This window comes from Lepisosteus platostomus, chromosome 3 (assembly GCF_059453375.1).
Source record: "Lepisosteus platostomus isolate fLepPlt1 chromosome 3, fLepPlt1.hap1, whole genome shotgun sequence".
NCBI classification, from domain to species: Eukaryota; Metazoa; Chordata; class Actinopteri; order Semionotiformes; family Lepisosteidae; genus Lepisosteus; species Lepisosteus platostomus.
This window is the reverse complement of record NC_142613.1, coordinates 25,065,220-25,078,049: the sequence shown is the minus strand read 5'-3', so window position 1 is coordinate 25,078,049 and position 12,830 is coordinate 25,065,220. Positions and strand designations below refer to the sequence as shown.

General features: G+C 39.2%; 1 protein-coding gene across 9 annotated transcripts in view; it reads left to right on the top strand.

The window, feature by feature from the left end:
• The window catches only part of crim1 (cysteine rich transmembrane BMP regulator 1 (chordin-like)), a 632,333-nt gene that overhangs the window by 589,738 nt on the left and 29,765 nt on the right, over window positions 1-12,830 (top strand). For all 9 annotated transcript variants that reach the window (XM_088625109.1, XM_088625117.1, XM_088625112.1 and 6 more), the window contains one exon: window positions 1,537-1,659. In XM_088625109.1, coding sequence (XP_088481235.1) covers window positions 1,537-1,659 — 123 coding nt within the window. The remainder of the gene's footprint in view (window positions 1-1,536; window positions 1,660-12,830) is intronic.

Genomic DNA, 12,830 nt, shown 5'->3' with positions numbered 1-12,830 from the left:
TGAACGATTTTAAGTCATTTTTGATAACAATGAATAGTCACCTTCTTCCCTTCTGACAACGGTTCCTGCTTCTATTGTGTGTGTGCAATAGAGTAAATTTTTATAGAGAAATGGAGGCTGGACAGTATGCGTTACAATATAAACATTTATATTGATTTAAATCGTGTTCTGATTTAAATCGCAAACGCGTGTTTAATTATGTGTTTTTTAATCATAATCAGGCAAATGCATTTCTACATTTCTGTATGAACCAGCTTAGAGGTTCATACAGAAAGACAACTTGTGTTTAAATTGAGTGTAAGGTAATTTATGCTTCTAAAGTCATGGTCAGCATTTATTATTGTACTGTGCTGTAAACTTGTTGCATAAAAGTATGCTTGTTGACTCCGGTATCACGTTAGTTAAAGACTTCGAAGCTTAAAATGTTTAGGGAGAAATGGAATACTGGTGTGTATTTTTTTCTTTAAAGTACCAAGACCAGCTATATACTGTATGTTTATGTTCCAAAATTAATATCGTTTATGGCCTTCACACGCTTTACAGCATGCTCCTATTCTTTTTATGCTCAGCTACTAAGATTTCCCTTCAGTGGTAAAATTCAATATCTACAACAGGCACAGTAAAGACATTTACAGTAAGTCTTTCTACGACAGACCAACGGACCACAAGTGCCCCTGTCGGTCAACCAATCACGTACCGTGTCATCTTGCGTCATGATACGCGATACCGCAGCCAATTACCTGCGGTACGTGTCTGTACCGCGCACTTTGAATGGCTGCATCTGTATGTATAATAGTCCTCTAAATTTATCCGTATAATAGAACTCCAACCATTTACGTATAATGAACATCTAATCATAGACGTATAATTGATGTATAACAATAGACGTATATTAGAATTTCATTCTAGACAAATTGCGGACCACATTTAGACGTTTAAGGTATGCGTTTAATAGATGTATATTATATGTCTTTTGCCCACTGGGTTATGTCCGTTTGACATATTGCATAAAACCTGTAGACCATTTGAGATCACCGGGCCAGAAAATCTCCTCTGTTCTATCTATGTTTGAGGAGCAAAAAGCAGAACATTTTACCTGTTCTGGACAAATGCCCCTACCATGAGGTGTACACCATGAGGTGTACATAATGCTTCTTCCCCTCTGTGCAGCATGTTGACCCTTATTCTGAAGTTTCACCTGTCTTCTTTAGAAGCCTTCCACTTGTGAGAAGTAAAAACAATAGTTGTCACATTACCTTTTTGTTGTATAAATTCAGAAGTTTAATCCTATTGCTCACCAAATAAAAATGGCAGAGGGAGGTAGCCATTTTCTACAAGCTGTTGCAGCTGAAAATAGAATGGAATTGGACAGTTTGACTAGGTTACAGGATGAAGACATAGATGAATGGTGATTATTTACATTCTATGAGCAAATGTGCTCTTTGACAAAATACCACATTATATCCTGCCCTTTATACTTAAATGGTTGACAATCTAAGAATAAATAAAATTGATATGTTTTTTTACTTCTTTCAGAGATATACATGCCTGAACCTACCAACATACCTATTGAGAAAACAGACCAGAGAGGAGAAAGCAAAGCTCATGTCCCAGTATGGCCAACAGCCAGTGAGAATGAGATCATGCCTCAGTTCAGAGGTGAGTGTAAATCCATGGCATTTCTGTTGAATATGAAGTTCTTAACAAGATGGGGTTTGTCTATCTATGTTTTATTGGGAATAAGCAACCAATAGTACCTGGCTTTTTGCTGCCCCCCTTTGCTATAATGTCTCAGTGGTAACTGCAGAACATTCTCATTTAGAGAACACATGTATTTAATTAATAAAATGTTGCTTAACCTGCTGGGCTGATGGCTTACTTCCTGGCCATAGGATGAGGAGGCTAAGATCCACATGCGTAGTGAAAAGTGACAAAAGGGTGCCTGCAAAGGTAGAGGCAACTTTGTACTAAGTTGATCTACTGTAAGTAGTTAATGATATATATGCAATACAAAATTTGAAATGCTGCCATATCAGACACCCTGTACAGATTTCAGTAATATTTGAAAATATATTGAACTAAACAAAATTCAAAGAGAATGTGAATCTTAATTAAAATGTTTTGTTTCTGTTAGATGTTGCAATGAGTATCGATAAAAAAAAATCAAAATCTCTGACTGCTGCAAATGGTTAATGTAAAAGCTGCACTGATTAAACTGTGAACAGTAATGAAAACAAATTACAATTTCACATCAATGCTTTAAAATTAAATCTTAGAAATAAAAGAAGGGTTGATAGACTGATACAGTATATTGATATTATAATATCAATATATCACAAGGGATTTGGGTGTACATTTATTGAAACGCGTGTCTTTATTCTTCCATTTCTATCTACATATATATTTACTTTGTAATGTGCATGTTACGACCCCAAGTGTCTAGGGGTAAAAGGGTGTAACATTTAGGATAATTCTTTTGGTAGCAGGTGGGTTTTGGTGAGGGACAAGGAAGCGTGATAACAAGGGTAAGGAACTAGAATGGTGGCAAAGAAAAGAAAAAAACAAACAAAATGGAGCTGGCTAGGACAGTGAGGGAAAGCTAATCTGACTAAAAAAGAAAACCTGAAACACACGGTCTTCGGCATCTTCAACACCCTAGCTAACCTGCACTGACTACCCAAAACCATACAAGACAAATGGCACTCACCCATACTAAACTAGTGTACTAATACAAAATCAACTAAGTGTGTAAGTGTACCCAACAACCTAAACTAACCTTCACACAAGTTCACACAAAAACACAAGTGAACCAGGAATACAAATAAGGGAAAACAAGAGTAACCAACAGGAGCAGGGTACAAAAGGAACAGAAAAGTTGAACATGTAACACTGGGGCAAGGCAATGACAAAACAAGGATGAACACACAAACAAACGAAGCCGAAGCAATAACCAGAAGCGAAGCGAAGCGAAGCGATAACCAAAACCAAACGGGACCGAAGTCAAACGAAAGGCCTTTTCTTCCTGAAAGCCTCCATGTTAAATAGTGAATAAAATTAGTTCTGATTGGCTGAGGGCTGATTGATGATGACATCATATTGAAACAGTGGTGTGATGGTTGGCCAATGGGGAAGGGAGAACAATCGAGGGTCAGCAATGTGGACATAACAGAAAAAACACACAGAACACACACTGGGACGTAACAGTGCACTTAAAATGTAACACAGAAAAATATAAAAATTAGTTATTATGATTAATGTGGTAATGATGAGAAATTTAAAAAAATTTTAAATGTTAAAAGTTTGGTTTGGTAAAAGCTTACTTTTTGTTTACCTTTTACTGGACTTTTTCATCATATCATTGAAATCATTGGCCGTGGGAGATCAAATAAACGCAGTGATCCAAGGGTGATATCACACCCCCAAAAAGAAGAAGCTATATTGTTGTGGGAAGAGGAGAAATTTATGAAGCTGTAAGACAGATGAAATGTGAAAAAGGGTTCAGTAAACTTGAAGAGCAGGATTAGTTACAAATGGTTCAACAAATAAAAGAGTGAAAAGCACGTTTGCCTATAAATTAATTATTGCTCTTTCAGTTTGTGCTTCACAAATCAAGGACAATAAAGTGAGTGCAGAGAGGTTTTTTTAACTGTGAGTTTCCATGTTAATGTAACACATAAGTATTAAAATAGTGGTGTTGGTGGATATTTTGTATTGGAATTCCAGTATTTTCTGTGTGTGTATGTAAATAGTAAAATGAATATGTCTGCAATATTTTAATGTAACTATGAGAGTTGCCATTTTAGCCCTAAAGAGGGAATATAACAGAATTATTGTGTTTTTAAAATGACATACGGTATACCAAAATATTAACTTTTTAAGGTTTTTTCTTTAATCAATGAAAGATGGGATCCAATACTCACATACAATGCCAACAATAATTGTAGCCAATTTTAAGTCTATAGTATTATGCTTCAGATGGTCATCAGAAGGTACTTTGGATACAGTGGATATCAAAAGTCTACACACCCTTATTGAAATTTTTGCTTTTGTCGATGCAAAGGCTAAGACAAATCGTGTCAGACTTTTTTCACCGTTGATAAGATCTTGTAACCAACAATATTTAAGTGAAAAAGAAATTGATCATTTTTAGGAAAAATAATTACAAAAGAAACTTTCAATGTTTTGGTTGCATAAGTGTGCATACCCTTTATAAAGAGGGTTATAATTGTGTTCAGATTTAACCAATCACATTCCAAATCATGTACAAAAGTAATTTCCCTTCACCGGACATCAACTGAAGTAATTCAGATTAGCCCTAAATAAAATCTGCTGTTTCTGAAGGATTTTCCCTGAAGGTTTCTTGGTTGCATAGTCCAGATATAACCATGGACCACAAGGAGCTAACAAAATATCTACAGGATTTTATTGTTGAAAGGTACAGATCAGGAGAGGGATATAAAAGAATTTTGAAGGCATTACATATATCGTGGAACACTGTGAATACCATCATTAAGAAGTGGAGGAAATATGGCACCAGAACATGGCAAAGATCAGGACGTCCCCCCAAAATCGGTGACCGGGCAAGGAGAAAGTTCATCACGAAGGCTACCAAGAGGCCAACGGCAACCTTTATGTCAGTAACTATTCACTCCTGCATATTATAACCATTCTGCATATTCTCCACAAGTCTGAGCTGTGGGGTAGGGTTTTCTCACAAAAAAAGAAACATCCAAGCACATCCAAGCACATAAAAAGTTTGCAAGAAAAAACATTCAATCTCCTCAAACCATGTGGGAAAATGTCTTATGATCTGATGTCCAATGTAGAACTTTTTGGCCTTAGTAACCAAAACATACAGATGCAGCCATTCAAAATGGGTGGGGTATTTCGCGGCATACCCCGGTGGGCGTGTCGCGGTATCACGCAGTGTCACGTGGTTAATCGCGCATCATTTGACGCTCTGCCGGAAACTATCCGGCGTCACCTTGTGAAACCGCCAGGGGGAGCTTAACCTCTCATGTACAGCATTTGAGCTTTTAATTTTGAACTGTGTATTACAGCATGTTAATCATCAGTCATTAAAATGTTGGTATTTTTTATGAAAGCAAGATTGCTCAGTTGGACAAAAGTACACAACCTACCTTTATCAGAGATATTTATGCATCAAAGCCTTTACCGAAGATATTACTAATAGTATTAATAATGGATGACTTTGGACAAGCTGTATACTCAAAGTATAATTTCTTTAGCACATTTGTACAAGCACTTGGAATCTGTCCAAGCCATACTTTGTCAGGCATTTTGTTTTACTTCAACGGGCATAAAAACTTCCTTGCTTTTAACAGGGCGTTTCATAATTTCTAACTACGAAAATTATTTTAAATGCGACACTTATCATTCAACTAGAGCTCAAAATATCACAAGGATCCTCAAGGGCACAGCAAAGAGTGTATTAAAAGATACTTGTATGTATCAACGCTTTCTTTTCCGTATACCAGATTTTATGGAACCACTTCAGAAGGGTGTCAGCCAGTCACATTCCAGGAATCGGTACTTTAAAGGAAAAATACACACCGGTCGGTATTCCATTTCTCCCTAACGATTTTAAGCATCGAAGTATTTAACTAGCATGTGAAATAGCGTGTGAAAAAGTGGTAGTTTTAAGCTTTTCTGCTAATATAATCTGGAATCGCGTATCTAAAGAATGTAATAACAATATGATTAAGGACAGAAACAGAAACAGGAATAAGGAAGTTAAAAACAAGATAATGAAGCCAGGCACTCCGAGTCCCGGACTCAGCTGGTCAGGATGCCGTTCTGACGCCATGGGGTGACTTGATGCTAGGCTGGCCTCCAGGCATCCGTTTTCCAGTGCAGAGCCCTGAGCTTCGGAGGCACGGGGTTTAAATAATAAATGGGGGACAAGGGACAGGTAAACGTAATAATGAAACTAAAATACAAAAGGGTTGGAGAGCCCTCTAGAGGAGGAATGACAATCATGACACACTTTTTGCTTTGATTACAGCAGTAAGTCTTGTTTGGATAGGTCTCTATCAACTTAACACACTTGGATTTTGCAATTTCATCTCACTCTTCTTTGCAGAAGAGTTCAAGTTCAGTCAAATTGCAAGGGGATCTCCTGTAAACAGCCGTCTTTAGGTCAGTCCACAGATTTTCTATAGGACTGAAGTCCGGGCTCTGACTGGGCTATTCCAGGACATTGATCTTTCTTTTTTAAGCCATTCCTTGGTTGAGTTTGCTGTGTGCTTTGTTGTGTTGAACGGTGCCATTTTTCTTTAACTTCAACTTTCTGGCAGAGGGCAGCAGGTTTTGTGCCAAGGTATCTTGATATTTGGAGCTATTCATTTTCCCCTCTATCCTGACCAGAGTCCCTGTTCCCACTGAAGAGAAGAAGACCCAAATCATGATGCTGCCACCACCATGTTTGACAGTATGTACTGTGTTTTTTGGGTGATGAACTGTGAACATACAGATGCAGCCATTCAAAGTGCACGGTACAGACACGTACCGCAGGTAATTGGCTGCGGTGTTGCGCATCATGACGCAAGATGATGCGGGGTACCGCGGTACGTGATTGGTTGACCGACAGGGGCACTCGTGGTCCGTTGGTCTGTCGTAGAAAGACTTACTGTAAACGTCTTTACTGTGCCCGTTGTAGATATTGAATTTTACCACTGAAGGGAAATCTTAGTAGCTGAGCATAAAAAGAATAGGAGCATACTATAATGCGTGTGAAGGCCATAAACGATATTAATTTTGGAACATAAACATACAGTACTGTATATAGCTGGTCTTGGTACTTTAAAGAAAAGAATACACACCAGTATTCCATTTCTCCCTAAACATTTTAAGCATCGAAGTCTTTAACTAAAGAGATACCGGAGTCAACAAGCATACTTTTAGAATTTGATTAATAGGGAATATAATATGGAATCGCGTATCTAAAGAATTTAATGACGATATGATTATATTCGTGTACTGCGACAGGGCTGTGTAGGGCTGTTTCGCCTCCCTGTTTATGCGAGTTGTCCTGTAGCCTACTGGTCTACGTGCCTGACGAACAACGCACAGGTTGTGTGTTCAAATCAAGCTGGTGCTGGACTTTTCTTTTAACAAACATTTCTTCGAAAAAATAGAATAGCAATATTATGGACATTCAATTGACTTTTATATTTCAAAATATCACAACATGATCGATTTTAAGTCATTTTTGATAACAATGAATAGTCACCTTCTTCCCTTCTGACAACGGTTCCTGCTTCTATTGTGTGTGTGTGTGCAATAGAGTAAATTTTTATAGAGAAATGGAGGCTGGACAGTATGCGTTACAATATAAACATTTATATTGATTTAAATCGTGTTCTGATTTAAATTGCAAACGCATGTTTAATTATGTGTTTTTTAATCATAATCAGGCAAATGCATTTCTACATTTCTGTATGAACCAGCTTAGAGGTTCATACAGAAAGACAGCTTGTGTTTAAATTGAGTGTAAGGTAATTTATGCTTCTAAAGTCATGGTCAGCATTTATTATTGTACTGTGCTGTAAACTTGTTCTGTGCCTAGTCACATTATTTTATAGCGTTTTTATAGTGTTATTAAATCCGGTGGCGCTGTGTGTTAGTTTCCTGACTCCCATTATTTAAACTGCGACACTGATCATTCATCTCTAAATAAACTTTATTTTATATAGCGTTTTAAGCGAATAGGTAATTAGATTGCTCATAAACCTAATCGCTTTTTCTACATAAACACAGCGTGATTGCTCTCTGAAAATGCTTTTCCTTTATTTTTAAAGTAGGCTCAGATTTCAACTATAGATCGTATTATTATAAACTTTCTTGGAAAAATGTATTTTATGTAAACCATGTTTGCTATTAATTCATTTAGGGCTAAAATACGTTCAGTGTCTTCCAATCGAGTCAACTTGACATTGGAAACCTGCCACACCCGGACTGTTAAACCAACGCATTAGCACGTCAAAGCCCATTGAGCCAGTATTGGCTTTAGTAGTCCCCCCTTCTCCCCTCAATTCAATTCAATTCAAGGTGTTTTATTTGCATGACAGATGGGTACAAGCAGTGTTGGGTATGTATATTGTAACGCTTACGGCAGACAGGCACTGTGTAAGAGCCGACGCACCAGAGTAGCGCACCGAGGGAGAGTCTGCATTTATAACTTAGTTTTTCAAATTAGTCAAGCAATATGAAGCATCTCCTTTTACTTAGTGCCTGAGCATACTGCAACGCGTGTGAAGTCCATAAACGATATTAATTTTGGAACTTAAACATACAGTATATGGCTGGTCTCGGTACTTTAAAGAAAACATACACACCAGTATTCCATTTCTCCCTAAACATTTTAAGCATCGAAGTCTTTAACTAACGCGATACCGGAGTCAACAAGCATACTTTTAGAATTTGATTAAAAGGGAATATAATATGGAATCGCGTATCTCAAGAATTTAAAGACCAGACAATCGCAAACTCGTTTTCAATAAAATTATTTTATTCATTCAGCAGTTTGTGAGAGGGACATCCAGCAGGGAGAGACACACACACCGGTTTTCATTGACAAAATTGTTTTTTTTCAATTCCTCTTGTCTAACAGGAATGTTTTGTTTGTGGACAGACTGTTAGACAAGAGGAAAAGACCGCCTCCTCCTACGAAGCATTTCGTTGATCCGATCACGAATTCTTTTCCAGTCGTACGCAGCAAGGGTTGAGAATCTCCGATTCACCATCGTACTAATGGTTTCCCGGAGATTGCAAGGCAAGGCACTTTTGCCTCTGGACCCATCGAAATTTACAGACGTGGTCCACCCCCAGTAAATTTCAAAAGTCACAAGATTTCGAAACACGAGGGCGGCGTAGCGGTCGGCTCTTGCTTTCCCGTCTATGCCGATGCACTGCAAGTAGAACCCCCCCTTACAACCCCCCGATTAAAAAATAAATAAAAATTTGAATCTCCTGCAGAACACATTCCATAAGAATCAGCGGTTCTACAACATATATCGCCTTTAAAGGTGGCTTCTCAAAACGCTTTACGGGATAAAAACAACCAGAACAGCAGCAACAACAATATTGTATTTCATTGCACTTTGAAAACCAAGTAATAACTTAACTCAGTACGTGCAAACGTTTTGTATGTTGCTGTCGTGAATGCCTGCGTACCCATAAGTATCTTATTTGCCTTGAGTCCTGTCTACAGTATATCTGTCCCCCTATCTCCCTCAATTCAATTCAATTCAAGGTGTTTTATTTGCATGACAGATGGGTACAATTCTTGTTGGGAATGTATACTTTGATATTTACACCCGGCGCGGCACCGAGGGAGCGTCTGCATTTATAACTTAGTTTTTAAAATTAGTCAAGCAATATGAAGCATCTCCTTTAACTTTTAAGTCCCTTACTGTATTTTTGTATTATATTCCCTATTAATCAAACTCTAAGAGTATGTATCGGCTTGTCAGTCAGGTCTTTTTTTCTCTATTTCAATTGTCGTTTACACATGCACGACTTTAAAAGCTAGCAAGACAGGTTTCGATTCACATTAGCTGGCGAACCTTGTTAAAAAAAACAATGATAATGTAACATGTCACTGTTTGTTCATGAACAAAGTTATACTGAGATTTCCTTAGATACGCGATTAAAAAATAAATAAAAATTTGAATCTCCTGCGGAACACATTCCATAAGAATCAGTGGTTCTACAACATATATCGCCTTTAAAGGTGGCTTCTCAAAATGCTTTACGGGATAAAAACAACCAGAACAGCAGCAACAACAATATTGTATTTCATTGCACTTTGAAAATTGCATTTGAGCACGGTTTTTGACTTTTTTTAAATTGCATTTTGGGCGCGGACAGCACATACAAGGGTTAATGAACTGCGCACCTCACCGTACCAGGCCACCACTGCATCACACCACACAGCTGCCAGCGCACTTCACCGTGCCAGGCCACCACTGCGTCACACCACACAGCTGCCAGCGCACTTCACCGTGCCAGGCCACCACTGCGTCACACCACACAGCTGCCAGTGCACCTCACGGTGCCAGGCCACCACTGCATCACCCACCTGCCAGCGCACTTCAGCGTGCCAGGCCACCACTGCATCACACAGCTGCCAGCGCACTTCACCGTGCCAGGCCACAACTGCGCCACACCACACAGCTGTCAGCGCACCTCACCGTGCCAGGCCACCACTGCATCACACAGCTGCCAGCGCACCTCACCGTGCCAGGCCACCACTGCGTCACAACACACAGCTGCCAGTGAACCTCTACATACCCGACCACCACTGCATCACACAGCTGCCAGCGCACCTCACCGTGCCAGGCCACCACTGCGTCACATAGCTGCAAGCGCACCTCACAGTGCCAGGCCACCACTGCATCATACAGCTGCCAGGGCACCTCACCGTGCCAGGACACCACTGCGTCACACCACACAGCTGCCAGCGCACCTCACGGTGCCAGGCCACCACTGCATCACCCACCTGCCAGCGCACTTCACCGTGCCAGGCCACCACTGCATCACACAGCTGCCAGCGCACTTCACCGTGCCAGGCCACAACTGCGCCACACCACACAGCTGTCAGCGCACCTCACCGTGACAGGCCACCACTGCATCACACAGCTGCCAGCGCACCTCACCGTGCCAGGCCACCAGTGCGTCACAACACACAGCTGCCAGTGCACCTCTACATACCCGACCACCACTGCATCACACAGCTGCCAGCGCACCTCACCGTGCCAGGCCACCACTGCGTCACATAGCTGCAAGCGCACCTCACCATGCCAGGCCACCACTGCATCATACAGCTGCCAGGGCACCTCACCGTGTCAGGCCACCACTGCGTCACACATATTTCAGCGCCATATATTTCATGGATATTATGGAATATAATGGATGGATATCTTAGTTATCTTTCTAGTTCACAGGTTTGCATGCATAATTTAATTTTGAAAGCCACTGAGACATCAGGTACTACTGTTGTATTTATGAAAAAGAAACAAAACAAAAAACATACTAACAACTGTGCATTCCTACTCCTTAGTTATTACATTTTATTATTCATAAACAGTTAACATTGTTAGCAAAATATTTTGAATTATATTTAACCCTATTTTTTCTTTAGTTTTGTATTTAACTTATTATATGATAGTCAGACTTAATGTATATTTGAACAATGAAAATATATTTTTACAAGATTTTACATTAAGCACTTAAAATTAATATGGTTAATAATAGTAAACTGTAACTTGCTGTAACAAGATCGGTTACAAGAAGAAAATGCTTTCAGAGAAAATGTTTCAGGTGTGAAGAACATAGATCTCCAATGCAATTTCAACCAAACCTGTTCCCACACACCCTGCCCCCACTACCATTAGAATATACACAAACATTTTAGCGTTTCATTCTGAGCAGAAGACCCTCACACCTGAAGAGTGCTGGCTGTGACGAATTAAACCGGTTTTACAGGTTTCAATCACAGACCATGTGACATGGGAGTCAGGAAACTAACACACAGCGCCACCGGATTTGATAACGCTATAAAAACGCTATAAAATAATGTGACTTGGCACAGAACAAGTTTACAGCACAGTACAAAAATAAATGCTGACCATGACTTTAGAAGCATAAATTGCCTTACACTCAATTTAAACACAAGCTGTCTTTAGCCCTCTAAGCTGGTTCATACAGAAATGTAGAGATCCAGGCTCAGAACACACAGCTTCATTAGCGAATACATATGCAGGACAACTAGAGAAGACGTTTTACAGAGGATGGATTTTTAGAAACATCCCATCAGTGACATCACTGGTCAACTCCTAGGTACTGTAACTGTCGTGTGGATAGTTTCACAAGAATCAGACAAAGGTTTAAGCATCGCTTGTTCTAGATAAAACTGCAAAAAAAAAAAACAACAACCAATAATGTACTTCTTTGTGGCTCTGTTTGCCCAAATCATATATTCACAACGTGAAATCTAGAAAATAATATTACGTAACCAAAATCCGCAATATGGAAACAGAACCTGTGTAATTGTTGATAGATGATGTACTCGTAACATTTTTTCAAGACGAACTACAACATTTAAAAAATGACTTGTATGTACTTGATATCTCTAATCAATCCACGGGTCCCAGCACAAAACGAAACTAAAACGCATACCGTTTCGCGCTTCTTATTAGTTGCTCAAAAGTAATTTCTTGCAGTTCTTTTGCAACATGAATATAATTATATCATTATTAATTTCTTGAGATACGCGATTCCATATTATATTCCCTTTTAATCAAATTCTAAAAGTATGCTTGTTGACTCCGGTATCACGTTAGTTAAAGACTTCGAAGCTTACAATGTTTAGGGAGAAATGGAATACTGGTGTGTATTTTTTTCTTTAAAGTACCGATACCAGCCATATACTGTATGTTTATGTTCCAAAATTAATATCGTTTATGGCCTTCACACGCGTTACAGTATGCTCCTATTTTTTTATGCTCAGCTACTAAGATTTCCCTTCAGTGGTAAAATTAGATATGAATATTCAATACTTAAACGGGCACAGTTAAGACATTAAATATACATATACATACTGTATACAGTACAGTTTGCATACGGTTATATGTTTATGTTACGCGATTAAAAAATAAATAAATAAAAATGAAAAGTCCAGCACCAGCTGGATTCGAACACACAACCTGCCAGTTGGTAGTCACGCACCTAGACCAGTAGGCTACAAGACAGCTCGCGTGAACAGGCAGGCGAAACAGCCCTACACAGCCCTGTGGCAGTACACGAAT